The sequence below is a fragment of the Herpailurus yagouaroundi genome, unplaced genomic scaffold (genome assembly GCF_014898765.1).
Source record: "Herpailurus yagouaroundi ecotype Mexico unplaced genomic scaffold, PumYag 100, whole genome shotgun sequence".
NCBI lineage: Eukaryota > Metazoa > Chordata > Mammalia > Carnivora > Felidae > Herpailurus > Herpailurus yagouaroundi.
Genome location: NW_024412391.1, coordinates 62,368,000 through 62,395,677, shown reverse-complemented (window position 1 = coordinate 62,395,677; position 27,678 = coordinate 62,368,000). Strand labels below are relative to the sequence as shown.

Below are 27,678 nucleotides of genomic sequence, written 5' to 3'. Positions count from 1 at the left end.
GTCTCTCTAGAGCAAGCTTTCAATTCCAGTCAAATCTGTGTCTCCCACATTGCAATCCCTAAGACCCCAAATAAACACATTTATTTTATTTTGCAGCTTGCAGTTTTGTCTTTCGTTGGTTGACAAGACTTTTTGGAATGTCTAGAGTCTAGAACAAACAGTACAAAGCTTTGTGAAATACGGTGCCTATGAGAAGTTTCCCGTGGTACACAGAAGCCACAGAGCTTCCCTGAAGCACAGAGCCATTATTGGCATACTTGGTGCTTATTTTGGGCTTCTCAGACAAAACATCCTGGATGCGAAGCACCTGTCAAGAAAAGAATATTTGTCAGTATGCTATATGAGAAAACAGCTGCCAGTGACATGTTCCTTCTCAAATACTCCAGGACTAATATATTTCCCAGAAATCAATAGACTAAAATTTGTGTGCAATTTTTTTTTCTTATTCTGATGAAACTGTTAATGTTCTAATTATATCTACGCAGTCAAGTGGACTGGTTGGTTATCTGACATTAGCCAAAATCCCAAACAAGGTGGTTTAGTTAATTTTGATAGTTCTTTAAAGGAACAAGTTGAGATCCAGTGAGTGCTATTATCTAATTCTTTAAAAAATTTTTTTCTAAGTGTTTATTTATTTTTTGAGAGACAGAGACACAGAGAGAGAGCGAGAGAGAGAGAGTAAGCCAGGGAGGGGCAGAGAGAGGGAGAGAGAGAATCCCAAGCAGACTCTGCACTGTCCATGCAGAGCCCGACACAGGGCTCAAACTCACAAAGCGTGTGATCATGACCTGAGCCGAAACCAAGAGTATTTGCTCGCCTAACCGACTGAACCACCCAGGCACCCCACTCTTATCTAATTCTTGAGTGAATAGTGTTCCTCTATGGGAATGGTCTGGCCCTTGACTAGGCCTACTGTACGGGGAGGGAAACACAGGACAAAATGACGAACACCCAGGTAGCAAGCCAACCCAACCTCATAACCAGTAGGATAGTAGTTGTCACAGCGGGGGCTCCCCTCACATCTACAAAGTGGCCGGGAAGCAGAAAAAATGCATACTTTGGAATTCAATCTGACATATCCCTGCCTACTACTGTTATTGATCCTCAAGATTAACACACTTTAGTTTGCTAATCAGTAAACATGTAAGTGCCCAGTTTTCTAAATAGCCTGGATGAAGAAGTTCACTCAAACAGGACATGATAGGAATTAAAGGCAACCAATTAGAAATTCATGAGTCATGAATATATATCGACACTTCTTAGAATAGAGTTTAGTTGAGTTTTGCTTTTTCATCTTAGGGAAGATCCTGTAACTTCACTCAGGTTTGTTGCATGAAAATACTCAAACTTGGAACTCATGTAGAAAACATTAGTCTCAACTACAAGTAAAGAAGTCTTATCAAAAATAAACAAATGATAGTGCACCTGGGTTGCTCAGTCGGTTAAGTGTCTGACTTCAGCTCAGGTCATGATCTCAGGGTTGGTGAGTTCACGGTTCGTGAGTTCGAGCCCTGTGTCAGGCTCTGTGCTGACAGCTCAGAGCCTGGAGCCTGATTAGGATTCTGTGTCTCCCTCTCTCTTGGTCCCTCCCCCACTCACGCTCTATCTCTGTCTCTCAAAAATAAACATAAAAATTTTTTTAAATAAACAAACGATAAACTTGAAAAGAGAGACATGAGAAAGATCCCAAACAATTTAAAATCATGTTATGGATCATATTTTTATTGTCTTAAAGCAGACATTGTTGGGTGTGTGTAGAAAAGTAATATGTATCACTTTGGAGGAATTAAGTATATATTACCAGGGCCAATTAACAGGCTAGGGTTTGAATCTCTATTTCCCAACTCCCCAAACCTAGATTCAAACATTATGTTTTTCCCCAAACCTTACCTTCTCAATGAGGCCTACCCTGATTTCTGTATTTAATAATAGGACTGCCCGCCCCCCTGTTTACAGCAATCCTGATTGCCTTTACTCTGTTATACATTTTTCCCCATAGAACTTACCACCTTCAAACTTTCTGTGTAATTTACTTATTTCTTATGCTTATTGTTAATTGGCTATCCCCCCCGCCAAAGAGTAGAAATCTTTGCATATTTTGTTTTCTGATACATCCCAAACATTAGAACAAAGTCTGACCCATTATAAGTGCTCAATAAATTTTTGTGAATAAATCTCTCAGAGTTATGTGTGCCAAGAATTTATCTCTATATTGGATTTACTAGAGATGTGCTATTCTTAAACTCAGTTCTGTAGAAAATGCTGCTATTGTTTTTCATGCCATATAAAATTCAATGGTCTATGCTAGTGTTTTAGAAAAGATTTTAAATAACAGAAATAACATCTTTAAAATGAGACATTCTTCAACACTATCATATATGTTAGAACCTGCTGGCAAAAACTAATTTTGTTTTGAGGCCACAGTCATTTAAATCCTTCCATTTGAGTTTCATAGTACGTAGTGTGAAAGAAGATGGTTCCATATAGGACTCTCCCTTTTCCTAATTTCAGGCTCTACTCAGTTCCTATATCCTTTTTTTTTTTTAATATTTATTTAAATCCAAGTTAGTAAACATAGAGTGTGATAATGGTTTCGGGAGTAGAACCCGGTGATTCATCACTTACATATAACACCCAGTGCTCATCCCAACAAGTGCCTTCCTTAATGGCCATCACTCATCCCAACACCCAACGCCATCCCCCCACCCAACACCCTTCCAGCAACCCTCAAGTTTGCTGTCTGTATTTTAGAGTCTCTTACAGTTTGCCTCTCTCTCTGTTTTTATCTTATTTTCCCTTCCCTTCTCCTATGTTCATCTGTTTTGTTGCTTAAATTCCACATATGAGTGAAATCGTATTATATTTGTCAGAGCCTATATCCTGATTGGACATATGATATGCAATCTAGGTCTATGTGAATAATCAAGCTCGTTCTTACCTATTCTTCCTGATAGCAACTACAGCCCTTGTAAGGATGGGAAATGTTGTCTAGCACTGATGTTAAATTGGCACCAGGAGACCTGAAAGGGTTAATGGGCCATATCTCCCCATCCTGCCCAAATCTCTGCTTTTCCCACATGTAGAACTTGTTCAGTTCTGGAACATCACATGTGACCCACTAAATTCTCCCAAGTCACCTCAACAAATTGTTCTTGAAGCTTTGCCTGTGAGCTCAGAGAAGAATGGGAACTTACTTCTGACCCTGGAGGATCCTCAGGGTTATAGATCAGCAGCTTCATGGCATTAGGATGGCATCCTGCCAAAATATCTCCGGTGTCAGGATCCACAGTTAAGTTATCCACTAACGTGCCCAACTGTATTACCTTCCAACAAAGAGGAAATATAAAGACATTGTTTCAATTTTCTTATTTACCCCTCTTCCCTCCCACCAGCTCCTTCTGAAACAGATCTTGTTAAGGGCCCTTGCTACTAAATTTTAGAAGGGCAAGCACAAACGCACTGATGGTTTTTCCAAAATAGTCATGTTTCCTCCTTTCAAGGAGCACATTCCTAGGTCAGGCATGGGAGCTAATATAAGAGGTCATGTTGTATGGGCAAGCCAAAGGTACTTTTACCTTCACTTGAGTTAAATCCCAGTTACCACGTTTATTCAGTACATGAACGTTCTGAGCCAGTACATCAGCTACATAGATATACCTTTGAAGTAAATAACATTCACATGTAAACAAGTAAATGAGAGATAACATTAATTTTACTTTGGGGAAGAGGCATAAAAATTCACAACAATCCCAAGTGCCACTGCAATATCTTCCTAAACCATAGTACAAGAAGATAACAGAGTATTACTTTTAATATTCTTCAAGAGCTTTATAAAAGCTTTGATATGAGATGATGACTATAAAGTAATGAACTTGGTGTTTCTAGATGACATACAGGCTCAGTCTCGTTACTTATGAGTCACAATTTATTCCTTAAGTTGGATGGAGGTAAGTAGACCTATAAGAGGCCAAAAGAGTCTATGTTTACAAAAACTAGTGCTTGAAAAGAAGTATCAGATGACCATGAAACTCAATCACAATCTTTAAAAAGAGAGAGAACACTTAGAATTGTTTTCTATAGGGATTGTCTCTGTTATCTCAAGTTTACATATTAATATTCATGAGAACTTTTCTTTAAAAAAAAAAAAACCCTTCCATTTTAAAACACTTTAAGAGTTTCTCAGAAAATTTCATAAATTTGTATTTTCTTATAAATTAAAATAAAATAAAATTGCATTTTCCTATAAAAAAGTCTGCTGTAGTATGTCGGTAAATCTGAAATTTCTGCACTCGAAATGCCCAATCTAAGTCAAGTGAGCTCTGAAAAGAACTTTTGGATAACTCAACTTAGTGTGGTGATTAAATTTTTTTTTTTCAACGTTTATTTATTTTTGGGACAGAGAGAGACAGAGCATGAACGGGGGAAGGGCAGAGAGAGAGGGAGACACAGAATCCGAAACAGGCTCCAGGCTCTGAGCCATCAGCCCAGAGCCCGACGCGGGGCTCGAACTCCCGGACCGCGAGATCGTGACCTGGCTGAAGTCGGACGCTCAACCGACTGCGCCACCCAGGCGCCCCCAACTTAGTTTGGTGATTAAACACCATTACTCTCATAAAGGGCAGAGATATTGTGCATTTATTCTCTTTTTAAGTGTGTTAAGTAACTGTGTTTCTAGAGTCACATGAAAATTGGAATAAGAACCTTATATCATTTCACTGGGGGAAGTGTGGCATGCAAGAGGGTGTACGGTATGCTTATGATCACACATAAGAGTGTGAACCCTGGCCACACCTGATCCGTCCACATTTACATTGACTGCTTAAGCCTAAGGAAATAACCACCACTTAAAGGAAGGAGCCCACTAAAATGTCAAGAGCAAAGTGTTGAAAAATTATAAAAGCTTACTTTTTGTCTAGTGAGACTGTGATCCCATTGGCAGAACTAAATCCTTTGGCTACCACTTTGACCTCTCTTGGACTGTAGAAAAGAACATAAGTCCAGCGAAGATCCACGATCATCTCTAATAGTACCAAGAAGAAGTTGGTAAAATAGTGATCTCTGGTGGCATAGAACTGTTCTGGTCCAAGAACCACAATGTCATTCACGCTAAAGTGAAAAAAAAAAAAAGAGAAAGGGCAAAAGCAATGGAGTGTTTAAAGATTTTGATTGTGGTCAAAATTGCTAAATCTCCAAGACAATTATGTTCATCAGTTTGAAAAAGTATACATGAAGTAGTCTGGATTAAAAAATTCCAGGGGCACCTGGGTGGCTCAGTCAGTTGAGCTTCTGACTTCAGCCCAGGTCATGATCTCATGGTTTGTGGGTTCAAGTCCCACACCGGGCTTTGCGCTGATCGTGTGGAGCCTGCTCTGGATTCTGTCTCCCTCTCTCTCTGCCCCTTCCCCGCTCGTGCTCTCTCTCAAAAATATATAAACGTTAAAAAAATTCCACACAAAGTAAATGACTTTAATTGTACCTGATGGGTTTTCTTGCAGTTGTTTATTATTTTCTCAATCTTTCCTTCCACAGAAGCCAGCAAAAACAAATAAATATACAAATAAACCTCAATTCCAAATTGTTGACTCATAAATGTTAATAATGGTTATTTGTGCTGGTCATAGTGCAGTTCACCAATAGTTCTGGTTCTCTTTCTTCTAGAATTAGGCTTCTCCATGCCTTGGATGTCTGGCTCAGCCATGTGACTTGCTTTGGGTCAGTGAAATGAAATGATGTGTGTGGCTTCCAGACGTAAGACTTTAAGAGCCAGTGCACGATCCGCCATGCTTCCCTTACTCTTTGACAGTAACCAGCAACTTTTCTGATGATTGAAAGTATGGCCCTGCATGAGGACAATATAAAATTGAGTCCTTAAATCACTTACATGGGATATGTAGCCTGAATAAGAAAACAAGACAAAATTTGTGGTTTTGAGCCACTAAAAATGTTAAAGTTTTTCATTTTCTCTTACTGTAACATAACCCAGTCCATCCTGCTCTTTATATTGGGGTTGTGAGCACTATTCCTTCTTGTTTATGTCCTTTCCTATCATTAAAACTTCTAAAAATGAAATAAGTCACACTCTTACAAGAGTAAAGAGCAATAAAGCCATTTACATCTTGGAAAAGTAAAAAAGAGACAGTGAGTTGAAAAAAATGTAAAAAAAAAGTGTAAATATTTTTATATTAAATTTAGAAAACTGTTTTGGATGACTCAAGAAATACTTTAAGGGCCTCCTGGGTGGCTCAGTCCATTGAGCATGCGACTCTTAATTTTGGCTCAGGTCATGATCTCATGTTTTGTGAGACTGATCCCGCATTGAGCTCTACACTGACGGCATGGAGCCTGCTTGGGATTCTCTCTCTTTCTCTCTCTCTCTGCCCCTCCCCCACTCATGTTCTCTCTCTTTCTCTCTCTCTCTGTCTCAAAAGAAAAAACAACCCTTAAAAAAATACTATGAGGTGTTAATGTACAATGACTTTACCAAGGTCATCAGGCTATTCATCTTTTGGTCCTCAGCTTAAGCATTCTTTCCTCCAGAAAGTATTGGCTGGCACCAGAGATTAAATTAGACTTTCTGACAATTTGTTTCCATAGTACCCTTTCTACCCCTTGAAATGCTTGGTAAATATTGTGTATCAGGGCACCTCTCAAAAATCCTCTTTAGGTCCTCAAAGCTTCACCTGTCCGGTTCTACCTGGCACTCTTTCCACCATTTCTGCATGGCCCTGACGCATTTCCCACAGTGCAGTCTTATACTGCCTTAGCTCATGTCTGTTATGGGCCTCAGGCTCCTACTTCCGGGCCTCTCTGTGTTGATGTCAAAGCACAGGATATCGCCAGACTTGACTTGCACATCCAACAACCAGGGATGTGCAAGAGTGAACTCCTTTTTTACTAACAGAAGGAACTGCTGAATAAACTCTTCTCCCTTTCTTATCTTTGCCAGATTGTCCTGAAATGAGGCTTATGTTGTTTACTGGAGGACAATACCATGATTTCTAGCAGTGAGTTGCACTTAGCAGTGTGGCTGGCTTGATAACACACTTGCTGTAGCCTCTCCCTTGTGTGCATTTCCTGGGGCTGCTGTGACACAGTGCCACAGACTAGGTGGTGTTAGACAGTAGAACTGTCTCGAACTTCTGGCAGCAAGATGTCTGAAATCAAGGTGTTGACAGGGCCATGTTCCTTCTGAGGATTCTATGGGAAGATCCATCCCTGCCTCTTCTAGCTTCTAGTAGGCCCCCGGCACTCCGTAGCTTGTAGATGTTTCACTTCAATCTCATTCTCCACCCCACATGCATTCTCCCTGTCTGTCTTCTTATAGGGACACCAGTCATGTTGGATTAAGGACACACCCTACTTTAATATAACCTCATATTAACTGATTTCATCTGCAACAATCTTACTTCCAAATAAAGTCATGTTCTGAAATGTCAGGGGGTTAAAATTTCAACATATCTTGTCAAGTTCTTCACAATTCAACCCATAATATTCGCATCTCCCTACATAAGGCTGGTATCTCACTTCTGTGTCCTGGAACAGTGATTTCCTTCCTTCCTTCCTTCCTCCCTTCCTTCCTTCCTTCCTTCCTTCCTTTCTTTTTTGATTCTTTTTTAATATTTACCTTTGAGAGAGATGGAGAGACAGAGCCTGAGCAGGGGAGGAGCAGAGAAAGAGGGAGACACAGAATCTGAAGCAGGCTCCAGGCTCTGACCCGTCAGCACAGAGACCGACGTGGAGCTCCGACCCACAAACCATGAGATCATGACCAGAGTTGGACGCTTAACTGACTGAGCCACCGAGGCGCCCCTGGAATGCTAACTTTCTAATAAAGTAGTTGTGTATTAGGTTTTCCCTCAGGCTGTGCCTTCACTGAAAAGAACTCGTTCAGTGAGGTCATATGTTATTGCATTTGATTCTCAAAATTACCAGTTAGGTAAGTCAGGCCAGTGAGAGAACTCCCACTTCACTGAGGAAACTGAAGCATAGCTGAGAGATTTGTCCACTGTTTCTCAGGCAGCCTGTGGCAGTCCTTGTCCCCACTGGGCCTAGAACCCCATACAATGTCTCCTGGCAAGAGTGCAGTGACCCCAACTTCTCTTACTTCTTCTGCCCTCTGCTTTTGTCACCCCCAAATTCTACAGGGAGACATTGATATGTAATTTTAAGAAAGAGAGCAAAGCACAGAAGGTGACCTTCCTTTTCTTTCCCAATCCTTCTATCTCAAGACAAGATTAACCTGTCTTGGAACTAGTCTTTCAGTGTTGAGTCCATTTTATAAAAGACAAATTCTTCATTGTTTGTTACAGCCTTGGAATAGGCAAACTACCCACTAAAAAACTTAACTTATTTTTTTGTCAACATGGTAAAAAGGATTTTCACCACTGTGACTGAGAGTCTGGCTTTGAATTTAGATGGGTCTAGGTTTACACCCTGGTTCTGCAACTTACAAATTATGCAACTTGAGCAAGTTACTTAACTCGAAACCTCATGAGTCCCAGTTTACTCATACCTATTACTAAAGGCTGTTGTGAGAATAAAATGAAGTATTTGGTACAAGGCCCGGCACCTAGTCAATGCTTAATAAATGTGAATTTTTATATGTGCCCACAGGCTTTTTTCAAATTCTGCTCTAAAGCTTTTATTGAACAAAGGAACGGCCCATCTGGAGGCTGGTTATAACACCCAGTGGGTGTGGCTCTCACGATACAACCTACGGGGACAACTAGAAAAAGGTGTAGGTGTTTAAAGAAAGCCCAGTAGTAGGTATTGCATTGTTGTGGTATGGAGGATGGAATTAGAGCTGCCAATCTAATTGAGCACCTTTATAGGATTAAAATGCTTTCACAAAGTTGGAAAATATAAAGATATCCAATACTGAATACGGCAATTTCTAGTGAGGTGCCGGGCAGTGTCACCATAGGAACCTCTTGAAAGCCTTAGGAAAAAATGCTACAAAACAAAAGTTTAAGCCTGCTGAACCAAAGAAAACAAAGCACACAGCAGAGGTGCAAAAATAAATAGAAGTGCAAAATACTTTAATTCCATACCTTGTGAGAAGTTCATGTTTTATAGTTTTCAGGTGTACAAGAGAACGTTGTTGTTCTTCAAATTTAAATTTCTCCACCGTGGACTTCATGTGGGGGTGATTCACAACATAAAGATACACGGTATGGTCTAAAGTGGAAAAAAGGAATAATCTCCAAGAAGTTTAATTCTGTTGCAACTATTATTAGACTTGGTATAGAATTTGGTCACGTTCAAGCACTTTTCTTACACACCTTGCATTTGATCCCCACAGTACACCTGACAGGTCAAATGCCAGAATCTCCATTTTACTGAGAAAACTGAGGCTCGGGAGCTGAATAACTCATGCACAATTTCACCACCACCAAGTGGCAGAGCCAAGGGAAAACTTTTCTCAGTGGTCTCCTCAGCCGTACCTCCATACCTTCTACAACAGGAAGACACAGAACTACAATGGTACATAAACCGATGTGGTTTCCCAGGGTGGCCCTTCAACAAGAGAAGTGAGTTTCTTTTCTGTGAGAAATGCCTACATTGCAACACACACTCAAGAAATGTCGGGGTTGAGTAAATATCTTAAAACAAGCAACACGTCCCAGCTAGAGTATAAACTGACACAAGTCAACTACCTAAGTTTGCAGTAACAATATTTAGTGAGCCCAATGGATATGGAATGTGAAAATGAATTCAAGAAAAAACTGGCACATCAATTCTAGACATCACCGACCCTGAGAATGTTCACCTGTTCTCATAGTGAAATATGAACTGCTGTGAACAAGACTGAGGGTGGGAATCTGTTTTCTCAAAACACTGTTTTCTGACTTGACAGAAGTTCTAGGTAAGATGAGCACTGGAGTTTGAAACAGCCTGGTCCCATCCTCCCATTTCAGACCTTGATCTGTGTTCATCTCCCCTATTCCTTTCTTGATGGGGTTTCCAACCATGCAGTAGAGTGAGTCCAAGCCCTGAGACGCAGAGCTTATGCGCGTGGTCCCTGAAACACACAGGTGCCTTTACCCAAATTAAGGAAAGGTGCTCCCTCACAGATGGATCATTCTTTTAGTCTGACCCAGCTCTTTCTGGGGCCTGAGGCTTTGCAAGCAGACCCCCAGTTGGATTTTAGCTCCCACATGGCCCTTCAGCCAGACACTCATGCCAGACATAGCAGGAACATTGTATGCGCTGCTCTGGTTTTATACCTTCTTTAGGCCTCTATTGGACCCCTCCTTCCATATAAGAGATGCTTGGTCAGAATAGTTTTGATTTTTTTGTCTTCTCATTCCATTCCAATTTATGTATAATGTTTTGCCCTTATTAACTAAACGTACAATTAAAGGAGGTAAAAAATAACATTGCAATCATAATATATTCAGCTCCAGAAAGTCTGATTAAATGCTTGCGGGTGGATCTGTAAACTGGTTCCATCTCAAAAAACAAAAACGAAACCAAACCAAAAAACCAACCCATACTTCTCACACCTAAAACAAATAAACAAAACAACAACAACTACAACAACAACAAAAGATCCAACACTATCCTATGCAATAAAATAGCTCCAAGTTAATCTGGTCACTCATTATACTTTCCCCAATGATGGTGCCTAGACAGAAGTCGAGCAAAAAAAATATGGTCACCCAAATAATTTCAGTAGAGGCTGGAGCCCTAATTTCACCCAAGTAAAAGACACAGGATTAGAAATAAGACCACCGTTTTTGTTCTCTATTTGCCCTATGGACCCACAAACATTTACATATTAAATTAGTCTGGAATTATGAACTATGAACAAGTAATAATAACATGAGCAACTGTTATTTTAAAGCATATGCAATGTATTAATAACTTTCATTTTTTGTAACAGCTTTTTTTGAGATATAATTCACTTTATCACTAAACTCGCACTTTTTTTAATTAAAAAAATATTTAATGTTTTTATTTTATTTTTTGAGAGGGGGGAGGGGCAGAGAGAGAGGGAGACACAGAATCTGAAGTAGGCTCCAGGCTCTGAGCTATCAGCACAGAGCCCGACACGGAGCTCAGACTCACTGACGATGAGATCATGACCTGAGCTGAAGTTGGACACTTAACCAACTGAGTCACCCAGGGGCCTCTAAGCTCACACTTTTAAAACGTACAAGTTAGTGGTTTTCAGTATATTCGTGGAGTTGTGCAATTTTAACCACTATCTATCTCCAGACCATTTTCATCACCCCAAAAAGAAAGTCCATACCCATTAGCTGTCATTGCCCATTCCCACCCTGCCCCTAGCCCCTGCCAACCACTAATCTACTTTTTGTCTCTATGAATTGGCCAATTTTGCAGGCTTGCTATAAATGGAATCATACAATATGTGGTCTTTAGCGACTGAATTCTTTCACTTAGGATAATGTTTGCAAGCATTGCATGCATCAGGACTTCATTTCTTTTTATTGCCAAATAATGTCCTATTGTATATGCATTCATCATCACTTGATGAGAATTTGGGTTATTTTCACCTTTTGGGTATTAGGAATAATGCTGCTATGAAAATTCGTGTGTAAGTTTTTGTGTGGACCTATATTTTCAATTCTCTTGGGTATATACCAACCAGTGGAGTTTGGGGATCCTATGATAACTCTATGTTTAACATTTTAGGGAACTGCCAAACTGCTTTCAGAAATAGCTGTACCGTTTTCTAATACTACCAACGAAGTGTGAGGTGAAGGTTCCAATTTCTCCACATCTTTGCCAACATTTGTCATTGATTGCTTTTTTTATTATCATTAGAAACATCCTAGTGGGAATGAAGTGGTATCTAATTATGGTTTTGATTTCCATTTCCTTCTTGACTAAGGACACTAAACACACAAATTTTCATGTGTTTATTGGTCATTTGAATATCTGTTTGGAGATGTCTACTAAGATCCTTGGTCCATTTTTTAATTGGGGTGTCTTTGTTGTTGAATTGTAGGAATGATTTCTATATTCTGGATACATGTCTATTATCAGATATATGATTTGCAAATATTTTCTTTCATTCTTTGGGCTGTTTCTTTGCTTCCTTCATGGTGTCTTTTGAAGCAGAAAGCTCTTAAAAAAATTTTTTTTATTATTATGTTTATTTATTTTGAGAGAGAGAGACAGACAGAGTGTGAGCGGGGGAGGGGCAGAGAGAGAGGGAGACAAAATCCAAAGCAGGCTCCAGGCTCTGAGCCATCAGTGGAGAGCCCAATGTGGGGCTCCAACCCACAAGTGTGAGATCATGACCTGAGCCAAAGCCGGATGCTCAACGAACTGAGCCACTCGGGTGCCGCTGAAGCAGAAAGCTTTTAATTTTGATTCTATCTGGTGTATCTCTTGTTTTCTTTCATGTTATGTTTTCTAATGTCACACAATTAATTTCAAGGAGCCTTTAGTTTATATACTAGATTTTTTAGAACAATCTCTAAACTGGTTTTGAAGGTCAAATGAAAAGAGAAGGAGATAAGAGAAAGAAGGAATGACCACCTTCTAGTCACCCTTCTTTAATGCAGTGTTAAAAATGTTTGATACACATTTATTATCTTGCAAGTATATATCTTCATGGCAAAATAGAATTTTCCCTCCTTTCACATCTATGTGTCATTGAGGTTGAGCAGCTTGTATTTCCCTCATTTCCCCCTTATTTTTAAGCATTCAGGCTTTACCTTTGTCAATGAAAGTACTGATTCCGTGTGGATTAAATGATGCTTTGTCAAAACCATCACTGATGTTTAGTACCTGGACCCTTGGGTTTTGCTCATTCAGATCCATCAAGAAAATCTGTCCTGGCTCATCTGACGCAAAGTTTGGCATGCCTGGATATTTCAATCCCTGTAAAAAATATAAAATAAGTAAGCATATATATATACATTTCACAGTATTTTCATGTGGAAGTGAAAATCTCAAAGCCTAACAAAAATATTCAACGCTCTAAATTTCTTCTAGGTTTCTGGGATTTTTCACTCCAGTCAGCTGTTTCCATTATCTGATCTGAGAGACTACCAATGTCATCTAGGCCATTGGGAATGGGAATTGGAAATGGGAAGAATCCATATTCAATTATTAACATCGAGACAAAGGGTTAAACCAGAAAGTATAATGCAATGGGGCGCCAGGGTGGCTCAGTCAGTTGAGTGTCCAGCTTTGGCTCAGGTCATGATCTTGTGGCTTGTGAGTTCAAGCCCGTTGAACTCTGCACTGATAGCTCAGAGCCTGGAGCCTGTTTTGGATTCTGTGTCTCCCTTCCTCTCTGCCCCTCCCCTGCTCACACTCTGTCTCTTTCTCAAAAATAAACATTAAAAAAACAAAAAGTATAACGTAAGACACTAGCCTGGGTTACTTTGTGTTAGTCCCTTGGCCTGCCTATGCCTCTGGTTCCTCATTTATTAAATAAGAAAGCTGAAGTGTATGATTGCTAAGATCCTCTCCAGTCCTGATAATCTGCAACTAACCTTCCTCAAAGCAGAGAGAAGCGGTGTATGCTTTCATTATATTGCCCCCATCCATTATTTTATCTAGTGCCAAATAGTAGAATCAGCCAAGAATTAACATAGGGGAACCAGTCTCTTTTTTTTTTTTTTTTTCATTTTTTTCTCTTTAAAAAAAATTTTTTTTTTCAATATATGAAATTTATTGTCAAATTGGTTTCCATACAACACCCAGTGCTCATCCCAAAAGGTGCCCTCCTCAATACCCATCACCACCCCCCCACCCCCATCAACCCTCAGTTTGTTCTCAGTTTTTAAGAGTCTCTTATGCTTTGGCTCTCTCCCACTCTAACCTCTTTTTTTTTGTTTTTTTCTTCCCCTCCCCCATGGGTTTCTGTTAAGTTTCTCAGAATCCACATAAGAGTGAAAACATATGGTATCTGTCTTTCTCTGTATGGATAAAGAAATTGTGGTTTATATACACAATGGGGAACCAGTCTCTTAAGTTGACTATTTCTGACCTATTTTGTTCCTATAGATATATCTGAAAATTTGGATATAAATCCTTTTCTTCAAATATTGCAAAAGCTTTATTCCAGTAACTTGAACAGTGGTTCTTTCTACTGAAAGAGCCAATTATGTGTGGTTATCAACCAATACTAGGTATCCTGAACATAATGGGCCTTTGCTGCACCCCGGGTCATTGTGTCAAAACTTGGGGTTGGTTTGTGCCACACCAATTATAAAACTCAGCTCACTTCCTCCTTCTATCACTTCCCCATCACTCTGATATATATTAATATCAACATCATATCTTTCCTTGTACCCTCATTTCCATTTATAGTCGATTTAAATTATTTCCTTCTTACTCTGTCTCCCTGGCTCCTCCCTTCCTTATAAATATGTATATACATACACATGTGTACTTTTAATAATACTATTCTTGACCCTTCCGCTGCCCTTCATTCCTACCCCCACCCTGGGGGAGTCAATCTTCAGCTGCAAACAACCCACATACATCTTCGAGCTTTTTTTTTTTAGAACAGTACTTCTACATCTAAATCTTACCAGAAGCCTGGCTTTCCCGCAGACAACAATGGCACTGCTGAAGCACATCAGACGGGGTACTATTCCCTTTCATTTGTCTTAGGTCACCTCAGCTGGAGGAGGGATCCGCATGGCCCTCGCCACAAACTTCTCCTTCCAGACCTTGAATCTGTCATCATCAATCAACACCCAGTCTTCTAAGGAAGCCACACCCTTTGCTTACGGCTTCTTTATCAAATTCTTCCCACCCTCCCCCTTGCCCTGGTCCAGCTTTTATATAGGGCTAGTCTGAATTCTATTCTATTCTGAATTTATTTCATTACCTTTTGTTTCTCTGGAAAAAAAAAAAACACACAAAACAAAACATGCCATTCAACATGAATTTTCTCTGACTCCCTCCTTTCTGTCTCCGTAATTCTTCAATTTTATCAATTTTTCTTCCTTTATCCCACAATTCTTAAGGAATGGTTATCTCTCTATCTGTTCTTAAGTTTATTAATTTTGCCACCTGTTTGTCATCAGTGTCTCCTTCATTTGCCTGGAAAATTGTTCATATCTCCTTTCTTGAAACAAATCTTCTAGTTTTACTCTTCCTTCAAACACATATTTATCTTGCTTTCCCCTCATGGTCAAATCTCTTAGAAACATCACTTGATCTTGTTGCCTGCCTTGAGTTGTTCCAACTCTCACCAGTTGGTAGAAATGCCTCTATAAAGGTCATACCAGTGCCCTCCAAAATATTTTCTTTGATACCTCCTCCACCTTTCCTTATTTGTATCTCTATGGCATTTGACACTATGATGTATCCCTTTATTCCTTGTCAAAAACTCAAGAGTAGGATTTCCAGATTGAAGTTCTGCTTCTCTTTCTGCCCTTTCCCCCTTCTATCCTCATCCATCCTTCTTTCCTTCTTGCTCTATACTTTCTCCTTATACATCTTATTCATAAAGTTTCAGATCTTTCTTCTCTACCAATTATTTTCACATCTGCACATTTACCTAGAACCTCTCTCTGGAGCTCTAGCTTGTATTTCCAACTGCTTCCTAAGAGTAGTTCAAAATCAAATTCTCAGAACCAAAGTCAACATTCTCCCCTCAAATCCTTCTTCTCATCCATATCTATTATTCTCAGTGAAGAGCTTCACTGTTCTCCCCAATATAAGGTCATGAAATTCCATCTTCAAGCCTACCCTTTCCCCATAGTCAAACTGCCACCAAGCCCAGAGGCTTAGGTGGTGGTAACAATGGACCAAAAAAAAAAAAAAAAAAAAAAAAAAGTCAAAGACATCTACTTCTTCCCTTTTCACCTGAGGAAAATTAAGCCCAGAGAAGTGAATTCACTGAGTCACTCACATCATTAATTGTACACACTCTTTCTGACACACCATAAAGAAAGGTTTGACAGCAGGCAACATTGCTCAGGGAGGAAGCTCAAGGAAGAACATCAAGCATCTGGGTAGCTTAGGGACACACAAGGGCACTGCCAGTTCAAAGACTGAATGTTCTAGAAATGGAAATGATTTAATAATAAGGGTGGGCCATTGTAAAAAAACAAAACAAAACTTGATCTAGATTAAGTGTCATGATGATTGAAACACCTCCAATAAGTGGCTTCGTATGCACCCTGTTTTCTGTTTGAGGCACTTGGGTAGGAATTTGTAGCAAGTGAATGCAAGCCATTCTTGCAATGTCATTCACCACTGAAAATAGTGAAAATCACCTGGAGGGGCAGGCATTTTATTTTTTCCAACAGGCAACATGTGTATGTGAGTTGAGTTGGCATTGAAATTCTATACTGCCCTCATTCTCCAGCACAAGCATTCAGTAAATATTCAAGTACCCCATGCATGTCAGGTAGCATATTAGGTGCTGAGCATGGCAACAGATGCACAAAGTCCTGGCCACGAGGAGCTTGAAATCTGGAGCGGCAGCACCAATGACCACATCAGATATAGTGTGGTATGTAAGAGACTAAGCACAAAGAATGTGAGAGAGCATAGAAGAGGCACGTTGCCCAGAAAGCGTGTTAGGGAAGACTTTCCTGCAGAATTAAAGTGCCACCATAGTGAGGCCTGACAGAGAACTAGGAGCTGGCCCATAATGTGTGAAGAAAGCAGGTAAAGAGAAGCATTCCAACGCCAAGTCCCAAGGTAAGAAAGCAAAGAGCTTGCTTGGCACCTCTCTGTAGACTAAAAATATCTATTGCACAGAATTTCCCTCTAAATCAGCAGCTTCCAAATATGCTCTATGATGGCAAGAATGGGCAACAGGAAAAACCAAGAATAGGGACTTGAAGTTCAGAAGGGTTGAAAATGAGTAAAATATATCATCCTTAGCTTATGAGTCATTCATTAGTTTACAAAAAAAGAGCTCTGTTACTTAAAGCTCCATGTTAACATTTCTCAAGGAATTATTTGTGATGAAAATCTCTAGATTCTCCACTGAAATAGTTCAGTACTTTTAGTTACAGTGAAAATAGAAGGTACACAGTTGGAACTACAAATATTATTTCGTAAAAGCAAAGAAGAAATCTTCCAGTTGTAGAATAATCATTCTTTAAAGTCTATTTGGCATAACATTAACAATCTAAATTGACAATAGAAAATTTAAGTCAACAAAGAGAAAGCTTTTCTAGACAAGCTTTGTTTTATCTTTGGCTTTGGATGAAAACTAAAGAAATAAAATCACTCCCACCCACCCACCCACCCCAACAATATCACCACCAACAGCAATTTAAAATCCAAATGAGACCCTGACTATATGAGGCATACTTAAGAAGTTAGAAATTAAGGCCTTTAAGTCTTACTATGTGTGTCCCTTTTTAGCCAAAAAGATACAGATTTTAAAATTCATATTATATGGTAGTATTGTACTGTTCAAAATGGAATATTAGGGCACATAATTCCAGCCATCTGCATTCACATTGAAAATATAGTCCGTTTATTTTTTCAAAATCTTAGGTCCCATTCCAAATTGCAACTGTTCAGTAAATACATGGCAATTTTCAACATCTTCATAGCATATACCTTTTAGTTTGTTGTATTTAATTTATTTATCATTCTTCACATAGCTTCTTGATCATCCCAAACCTGTGAAGGTAGTACTGGAAATAAAACACAGGATCTTCTCTACTTATCTTTGAAAGAGTTGGAAGGAACGACAGGGACCTCAAGACGCAAAACACTCAGGCTTTTGAATTGACACATGTTAACACATACTTTGCAAACATTTACTGAGCTCCAAACACAGGTAGGTGTAGCAAGAGGATCACTAGTTAGTGAGAAGATGACTACCAGAAGCTGAGGTCCAGCAAAATACGGCGAGGATGGACAAATCTGGAGACCAATCTAGGACTGGAATGGAAATCAATATACATTTATTGAGCCCCTATTGAATATGTAACTGCCCATAAGGAACTGCCCACACGGGGCAGGCAAGCCAGGGCCCTCCTGTGGTATACTGATTAGCCTACTGGAATCCTGTTTTGGCTTTTTTAGTTGACCGATTTAGCCACAGTTGGGATGAGTGTGTAGGGGTCCATCTGGCAGCTCTAGTCGGCAAAATTAATGTACTGTCTGTATAGCTATTGACATGAGCACGTGAGGGGCATGGAAAATACTTACACTGGAGATAAAAGCCAGCCCATTAGGAAGTATATCAATATCTTCAGAGCCATTTTCTGCAAAAGAAGTGGAGGATCACAAAGATGCATGAATGAAGGCTTAGAAACAAAATCTCACAGGCAAAACTTTAAACTTCTGTTGGAAACTATGTTTAACTTTTTCAACTATTTACTTGGGAAACTACATTAACTTCCAGGAATCCCATAGGCATGCTACTCTACAGTAAAACCTGAGTCAGATTCCCTAAATACTAAATTCTTTTTTTAGAACTCAATTTTCAGGAGGAAAAAGCAAATAACTATAAAACAAATTCATATCCTAGATTTTTTCTTTGAATAACAACTTCTAGGATATGCCCTGAGAGATTCAGTTTTGTTCCCCATAGAAGACTGATCTCACAAACAGAGTGATAACATTGCAAAGTCCTCATTGCGAAGGCCTCTTAAAGGCCTCTCAGCCAAATATTTCTCTCTTCCAACTTGTTGAGGCCTAAAAATATATCATCATCCAATCATATTGGGAAATTATTGAGTAATTGTTATCTGGAATAAAGCAATAGGTCTTAGGAAAGACTAACAAATATAGACAAATTTGAAAAAATTTAGTCAACTGTCTTTCTCATTGAGAGCTGGTCCCAAGCATTTTTCTATGGAAAGAAGCATATAACAAGTGAGTTATGACCATGAATAGAATGAAAAGAGGGCTCACATGGCTCCTAATAGAGAGATAGACCCACATAGGAGGTGCTCCCAAACAAGCAGGACTGAGAGTAAAGGCAATGGTTATCTATTGTGGCAAACGGTATTTTATAAATATGGTGGGACCAATATGCATCATAGCCACATGCCCTTCTTAAAATGTGATGTTCGTATTTTTCCATCAGGAGGTAAGGTTTGAATTCTCTCCCCTTGACAAATAAATGAGAGGGAAGTAATGCCACATGACATACAAGGGAAAGTCATAACCACAAATGGTCCTGGTTCTCTTTCTCTTTCTCCTCTCTTCTCTCTTCTCTTCCCATCCCTTCCCTTCTCTTTCCTCCTCTCTCTGTCTCATCTCTGTCTCTGTCTCTGTCAACACACACCTTGGGGACCCTGAACTTAAATGTAAGAAGTTTGGAGGAAGAGAGCACACAGACACGACACAAGGTAGAGAAGATACTAGAGAAGTGTCAGATAACTTCATTTCCCAGCCTCTGAGTCACTCTAGCTGATGCAAGTAGAACAGCGAAGAATTGTATCCACTGAGCCTGCTAAAATTGCAAATTCATGAGCAAAATAATTGTCATTTAAGTCAGTCACTCAGTTTTAAGGTGGTTTGTTACACAGCTATAGTAATTGGAACATGTGGAGAAATGGTTACATGGGATAATGGGTTGCTAGTGTGTCAAAAGGCAATTGAGCAAAAGGGGAGGGGGGAAAAGAAAAGTGGGACAAAGCCAAATAAAATGCAAATTTGAATCAACAGAATAATGAGCAATGGGCACTGAAAACTAGAGAACAGAGGAAGATTTAATTATATATTCATTTACTGAAACTAATCCCCAACCAGTAACCTGAAAATTAAATTAATCGGAGCTTTCCATTTTCCAAACAGTCCCGTTAATCAAGATTTATGTATCAATGGTATCTTGATGGCCTGGAAGATTTAGTGCTGTTTCCACATGGAATAATACAGACACTGGGAGAATCCAGCAGATTGAATAAAGCAATTAAAAAAATCACATTGCATACAGGTTGGTTAATTTTTGAACCAACTTTTTTTTTTTTTCCTCTGAAAACCCCTTTTCGGTTTCCTTTTGCCTTATTCTCCTTCTCAACTCTGCTATGAATGTGGATATTCTCCAGGCTGTACCTGCCCTTGGCTGTTTCTCATGGCAGAGTAGTCGTTCTACCTGTGCAGTCGACTCCAGTTCCATGGCTTCAGCTTCTACCCAGGCGTCCTTGACTCTCTAATCTCTGTATCAAGCCCAAACCTTTCCAACAATTTCCAGACCTCTACATTCACCTGTATATTGGACATTCCTACCTGGCTTTTTCACGTCTCATATTTAATGTGTCCCACACTGATCTGGACATTTCCCCTTTGAATCGGCTACATTTTCTATATTTTGATTTCGGTGGATGGCACTTCCATCCCCCAAGTACACAAATTAGGAAACTTGGAGCTATCTTTGATGCTTTCTTTTCCTTACTCCCCAAATCCAACCGATCACCATCATTTGAGCTCTAGAAATCCCCCCTGAATTTCCCTAATAGCCTTCTAACAGGTCGGTTTTGCTTCCCTACTACCATTCTCTGCACTGCTGACAGTCATCACCTTAAATTGCAAAGTTGATCTTGTTACTGTCCTGCTTAAAACCCTGCAGAGGTCTCCTAGGGTTGGCAACATAAATCTTAAACCTCTTGGCCTGGATTCCAAATTCTCCACATGTTGGCTCCAGTCGCAGTTCTTATGGCTCCCACTCCCACTCCCACTGGCTATACCAGCTGTGCTGCGGTTCTTCTGTTAGTAGTTCCTGAAATGTGTCAGACTCATTCACCTGCATGCCTGAGCACATGCTGCTGCTGCCCCTTCTTGGCAACCCATATCTTTCTCACACCACTTCACTTCCCCTGGGCTGAGTATCACGGGCTCTAAAGAAGAGCATGGGGGCCACCTCTTCAGCCTTTCCAACCTCTCTCAGTTCCAGCACCCATTTTATGTGCTAATATGGTCACCAGTGACTACCTACACCATGATATTTTTTTCACTCCTGGGCTGCAGCCTTCTGCTGACTTGTTGATTTCCTACTAGACAATAAGCTTCCTGGGAATAAGGACCAGTTTTCATTCACTACTCTAGCTTTGTACCCAACATAATACCTGCCTTTTCACTATAAAAACTCTCAACGAAAGCTGGTTGACTGACAAAATAAGATAAACCATGTTAGTTTCTTGAACTTTGTCTTGTCTTTGGGTTAAACTGTTGACAGGTGAATGTTAATCTCTAAGTACAAGACATCCTGAATTGTGTGTTCTTTGGTTTGGTTCTTTTATCTTCCAAATGCCATTTCACATATCTCCTATGACAGCACTAATCTCCCTCAATAATTCAGCTACAATAGGAGTGGGTATTTTCTGAAGGTGTTGTATTTGTCTTTATTTACTTAATCTGGAGCACAGGGATGCTGGTGCTCTCCACTCAGATGTGAAGAAGAATTACCAGCTGATTGCACAGTATTCCCACCCCTCCTCGTCTACTTCCCCCACCTACACTCCACCTGCCTGACAACATAGTGTATCTCAGCAACAGTGACACCTGGGGGAGTAAGAGGCCCCAGGACACCCTCCCCCGAGTCTTCCCTACATACTCGTTAGCCTATGCACAGCTACCATTAAAACTCCACTGATATGTCTAAAATCAGTCTTATGAACAGGTGTCTACTGCTTTTTAACCTGTCCATCCTCTACTTGGCATGACTTTGTTTCTTTGGCCTTTGATCATTTTCTACAGGCACCCTGAGAAAGTGTCACACACAAAACACTGTGACCAAATAATATTATTATTGTTTCACATCTAGGAAAGAAGGTCTGACAGGCAACTATAAAAACAAAAGGAACCTACAATGGAGTAGAGACATATGTTGGAGATATGGGAAGCTGCTGGAGAGGAAAAGGGGCTGAGAGGAAGATAGAAAGACACCAAGTTCAATGACTGACTATCTACTTGATAATCCTGCCAAAGGTGGAGCCCCAGTAAAGCTATTTGAATTTCAAATGCAGCTTTGATTAGATGCCAAGGGCAGCCAAATCACTTCCTGGTTAAAACAATCCTTGACCTTCGAAGACTTGGAAAAAAGATAAACCTAATACAAAAGGAGCTATGGGATATGATTTCTACAAGTTAGAAATATTTCTCTTTTCAACTTTTTTTCATAGAAAGAATACCGGGAAGGGGGAAAAAAAAAGGAAAGTTTCTTCCATCAGTAAAATTAACCACAAAAGCCTAGATCTTGAAGAAAATGGAAGTCAGAATTTTCCTCCAGCTCTGTTACTGCCCACCAAGCCCTGCCTAAAATCCTTTAGTGGTTTTCCGTTGCTTCATAAAGCTTTTCACTCGTCAAATAGTTGGGTCCTGTGAGGGTCGTCTCACTAGCTATTTTTTATTTAAATATCCAGCCTGCATTGTTTTGGTCAGCTTTATTTATTAATATTTCACCTTTCTGTATCTCAGATTTTGTTTTCTGCTGCCATCCTACTTTCTGACACTTCTGTAACCAAATGTGTTGTCAGTAGATAAGAGAGGCAGTGTCACACAACAAAGACTACAAGGCATAGAAGAAAACGGCCCTGGCTCATAATCTAGGTCTGTCACCCGCTGGTTCCAGACCACTGGGCAAGTAACTTCATGCTTCCGTGTGTCAATTTCCTAATCTGCAAGGACAGAAGGAGCACCCACCTTACAGGTCGGTTGTGAGGATGAGGTAAGTGTTTGTAAAGGACTCAGCAGAATGTTTCTAGACACCAGGCCTTTAATAAGGCAGCGGTATTATTTTTAGATATGTATCAACACTGTCCTATTGACAAACTTGTGTAGTTCTTCAAAATATAAAATGGAAATATGCCAATAGACATAAGAAGTCCCTTTTGTTTTCTTCTGCTCCCAGCCAGTTTCCAACCATTTAAGCCATTCTTTTCAAAATATTTGGATAATCAGAACATTGATCTATGTCTTACAATATTAACCTTAGTTTTAGCTTCGCAAATCTGTTTGAATTATGTATCTGAAAGTCAGACTAGACTTCAGAAATCATCTACTTTAATTACCCCTCTACATTATTTGGCAGGCTCATATCTTTTGAGAGATAGATGTGAAATAAATATGAATATTACTCCACAAAACAGTAAACAAATGAGTGAATGTTACATTTCCTATTTCTTAAAAAATCCAATTAAATCTGACCCTGAATCCACATTCCACTAAACTGAAGGGAAATTCAGTCTCAGTCACTACTGGGTCCTCTGCCAGGGTTGTGCAAATAGTGTAGGTGGCCAGTTTTTAAAAAGCGGAATGTTTGGGGAAGTCCATCTGGCCTTTAATCTACACTAGTCATCGCCAAATTACTCACTGCCAAGCCTGTGCATTTCATGTCATTTACGTAGTTCTGCCACTGCCAGGTGCTGGAAGGGCACATGATCTTTGCTCAGGCTGAGACACCCAGTGCAAAGAATCCAGCCTCCCTTGAGGATACTTTGTCCCCATTCCTTTGGGCTTCTGGCACCACTCCCAGAATGCCATCAGCAGTGGGGAAAGGATCCTTGTTATTTAAAAAAATCCACATATTCTTATCCTTTGTCCATCAGAACCTTCTGAAGGAACTCAGATTTTTGAGAACAAAAGTCAGGAAGGAATTTGTTTTCAGTTCCTTCTGTTTTCTAGGGGGCAACACAAACCCCTACCTCTCCCTCCCCCTCCTTTCCCTCCCTCTCTCTCTCTCTCTCTCTCTCTCTCTCTATATATATATATATATGAAAGAAGGATTCTGACAGGCAACTATGAAAACAAAAGGAACCTACAATGGAGTAGAGACATATGTTGGAGATATGGGAAGCTGCTGGAGGAGAAAAGGGACAGACAGGAAGATAGAAAGACACCAAATTCAATGGCTATCTCTCTCTCTCTCTCTCTCTCTCTCTCTCTCTCTCTCTCATATATATATGATATATGTTATATGATATATATATATATATATATGAGAGAGAGAGAGAGAGGAAGAGAGTCAAAATATATCATATATAAAGAAATATATGTATCAAGAAAAATAAAATACAGACTCATATCAAAATAAACTATGCTTGTCATCCTGTCACACACTGATAAATAAGTCACAGTCCTTGACCCTAGGGAGTTTACAGTCTGCTAGTGAGAGAAAGAGAGAACACTGCTAGCCATAAAATAAGCCTGCGGGAGGTGTCATAAGTGAATGAGAGTTTCAGAGTGCTGGGGAGTTCAGAGGTAGGAGAGGAATTCGCAGCCGGTCTCAGCAAGCAAAGATGAAGAAATCAGTGAAGAAGATTTCATGAGCAACCGTGAGAAAGTGAAAAAGTGTCTTCCCTGAACAGTGAACAGAATCTACCTGGCATTGTTTTTCTAGTAGCAGTGTCAGGGAGAATGGGAAACTTGGAGCCCAAATAAGCAGACAAGTACTAATGAGCAGAACGTCGTAGCAAAGAGCAGTAATGAGTAGTAACCAGCAGTTGAGTAGGTAAAATCAGCCCCGTGTGGGGCCACAGAGGAGGTGGAGCCCAAGGAGTCTCACATGGAACAATGAGGGACAAGGAGAAAACAAAGGCTGCTATATATGGAACTGAGTCCCTTTGAGGAGGGGGTTTCCATACACAGAAGTCTAAAGAAGGGCTAGTTGTGGCCGAGGGTAGGAGGGAGCAAATGACAAAAATAGAAAGTAGTTTCAGACTGGAAAAGAAGGCCTGCAGTTTGAGAGGTCACGGAGCCCCCTATGGGGTTTTCATTAAGTTTTTTTAAAGATGCCTGAGTAGGGGCGCCTGGGTGGCGCAGTCGGTTAAGCGTCCGACTTCAGCCAGGTCACGATCTCGCGGTCCGTGAGTTCGAGCCCCGCGTCGGGCTCTGGGCTGATGGCTCAGAGCCTGGAGCCTGTTTCCAATTCTGTGTCTCCCTCTCTCTCTGCCCCTCCCCCGTTCATGCTCTGTCTCTCTCTGTCCCAAAAATAAAAATAAAAACGTTGAAAAAAAAAAAAATTTAAAGATGCCTGAGTAGGCTGTGAGGTTCTGGAGGGTGAGGGCTAGGTCATATTTCTCTTGGTGCTTGCAGATGATTTTTTTTCCTTCAAGTTTTTATTTAAATTCTAGTTTGTTAACATACAGTGCCATGTTGGTTTCAGAAGTAGATTTCAGGGATTCATCAGTTACGTACAACACCCAGCGCTCATCACAAGTGCCCTCTTGAATACCCATCACCCTCTAGCCTATGCCCCACCCACCTCCCTCCATCAAACCTCACTTGGTTCTCTATAGTTAAGCGTCTCTCAAGGTTTATTTCCCTCTCTCTTTCCCCCCTCACATATGTTCATCGCTTTTGCTTCTTAAATTCCACATATGAGTGAAATCATATGCTATTTGTGTTTCTCTGACTTATTTCCTTAGCATAATACACTCTAGCTCCATCCACATCGCTGCAATGGCAAGATTTCATTCTTTCTGATGACTGAGTAATATTCCATGGTACTTGCAGATAAATTTTGAAAGCAGGAATATCACCAAGGAGACAGAAGAAGAAAGAAAAGAAGTAAGGTAGGTACCAGAAAAAGAGAGAGGGGAGTGAAATGTCCCAGAAGGGACAGGAGGAACATTTAGTAAGGGACAGGACAGCCTTGAAATGGTGGAGAGATGTCAGAAAGGAAAGCAGGACTGAGAAAAAGCCCCAGATTTTGACATTTAGGAGGGCCCTTGGAGACCTGGTGTGAGGTGGCTCGGGTAAAGTGGATGGGGCAGAGGCCCTGGGAGGAGAATCTAAGGAGGAGCAGGGAATTAAATTAGTTGGCAGCCTCAGTCAGGTGGCTAGTGACCAAGAAATTGTACTGTCACATACATACCAAGTCCCTCAATAAGGTGGCAGTTTGGGAGGTCTACTGGCTCCACTGCTCGAGATGCATTCGTTCTTTGTCTATAGAAGATAAAAACGCTGGAGGTCAATGTACACCATCCAAAATCAACGTTGAAACATGGTCTCTGATCCCCTTCTTGTTCATTAACTTTGTTTCTCATCATTTATGGATGATGTAACAAGTAAGTAGGCACCTCCTTTTATTTACATTTATTTACATAATGTGGACATTATGTGGGTAATGTGCCTACATCAGCTAACCTCACCCACTTATTGTTGAAAGACTAAAATGCCATTACACATGGACTACACACTGTACTGCCCCATAAATGATACTATATGGATAACTGAACAGTATTATTACTTTAAATGTACAGAATAGTATAATTTAATTGGCTAAAGTATTGCCTATTATAAATCTGCACTTTGGCTCCTCTTAATCTCCTATAGTCTTGTCTTTTGACTCCCCACAAAAATGCTTTCCCAAAACTCAAGTGTCTCCTAATAGTGAAACCCTGTCGCTTTTGCTTTAACTTCATTATTTAAAAAAGAAATATGCCGACCTATTTTGCAAGTATATAAAGTCATCAGACTAACCACAATGTAAACAATTGGCCCAATTATTTTTCACTGTAGTGTTCCTGTTTTCACAGTGAACCATTCTTCTAAATACCAGGGATAATTTGAAATTTTTATTAGATTGTACTCAAGGAGATTCCACACTTAAGCTTATCTTACTGTCACTTGTTTTAAAATGCACCTTAGATCTACCTTATAATTGTTATTTTTTATGATTCTCTCACTCGGGTGCACTGGGAACAAATGTAACAATAAACACTCTCAAGCTGAACTAGAACGTATTAACAAAAGGCATCAGGCTTCTCAACAGATTCTAATGTGAATCTCTGAGATCAGCCTCTGCTTAAAGCAATAAATAAAAACAACCCAAAGACAAGTGAAGACAAGCAGAGGCCTAAGACACACTCAGAAATGCTTATCATACCTAATATTTCTTTCTAGCCCAGTATATTGACTTTTCTTGAGATATTTCTGGCTATCACTACTACATCTTCCACTTCAAAAGGTCCTAATACTTGCAAAATGCCGGTTACCACCTGCGGGTTGCAGCTCATTTCCCTGCTGTCTGGCTAGTTTTTCATCTAAGATGAGTTCTGTCTGTATCCCAGTACTCATCAATGTTTAGCTGGTCTTGGGCAATGCCTGGGCCATAAACATCCAGCTGGTAGCCCAGTCCCCTCCAGGTCCAGCACTTCCAACTGAGTTCGTTTTTCTCAGGAGCAGAACGCTAAGGGCAACCTGGAAGAGGGGGTGGGGTGGGGGACATGACTTTCAGAAAATAAATGGGGGTGTTTCTGTGCTACCATTTTAGGAAAGGCAAACAGCTCACTCTCCACATCAGTGCTTCTCAAGGGATAGTTCGCTGGGTGAAACTGAGGAGTGAAGTTCCAAATATGCTCATTCCTACTTGTTAGGAAGGCGGCACAAGACGGCACGGGACAGCCCTTGAAACTTGGAAGAGGAGAGGAAGAACCAAGGACACCCCCATCAAGATGCCAACTCACCTAAACGCCACTAATCTCTCCCCTATTAGGGCCAGGACGGCCCCAAGCAGGGTCAGCACCACCAGCTTCCCCATGATCTCCGGGGCCCCGTGGTGACAAGCCGGCGCAGTGCACTCCCGGAGTGCAGGTCGGCAGGTTCCAGGCCCCGCCCCCTGGCTGGTGCCCGCCCCGCCCGCCTCAAGTGCGCTGCCTGCGCGCGTGGCCGAGGTCCAGGTCTGGGTCTCGCAGCCCCGCCACGCCCTGCCGCCCTGGCTTCAAGGTCGTCTCCAAGGGCCAGGTCCAAGGAGACCTTTGCTCGAGGGGATTCCCTCTTGTCTTCAAGGCTGCACGTGCAGGAGGGAGTCTGGGGTGC

The 27,678-nt window shown here is 40.5% G+C and overlaps 1 protein-coding gene across 1 annotated transcript; it reads right to left on the bottom strand.

Moving 5' to 3' along the window:
* Positions 1-66: 66 nt before the first annotated feature.
* PON3 (paraoxonase 3) lies at positions 67-27,464 on the bottom strand. The gene is made up of 9 exons (XM_040472615.1): positions 27,327-27,464; positions 25,733-25,803; positions 18,121-18,176; positions 12,690-12,855; positions 9,051-9,177; positions 4,906-5,106; positions 3,576-3,657; positions 3,195-3,323; positions 67-307 (listed from the first exon to the last, which is right to left on the bottom strand). Exons 1-9 carry the CDS (start codon positions 27,398-27,400, stop codon positions 149-151), a joined length of 1,065 nt encoding a protein of 354 aa, XP_040328549.1. The 5' UTR covers positions 27,401-27,464; the 3' UTR covers positions 67-148.
* Positions 27,465-27,678: the final 214 nt, after the last annotated feature.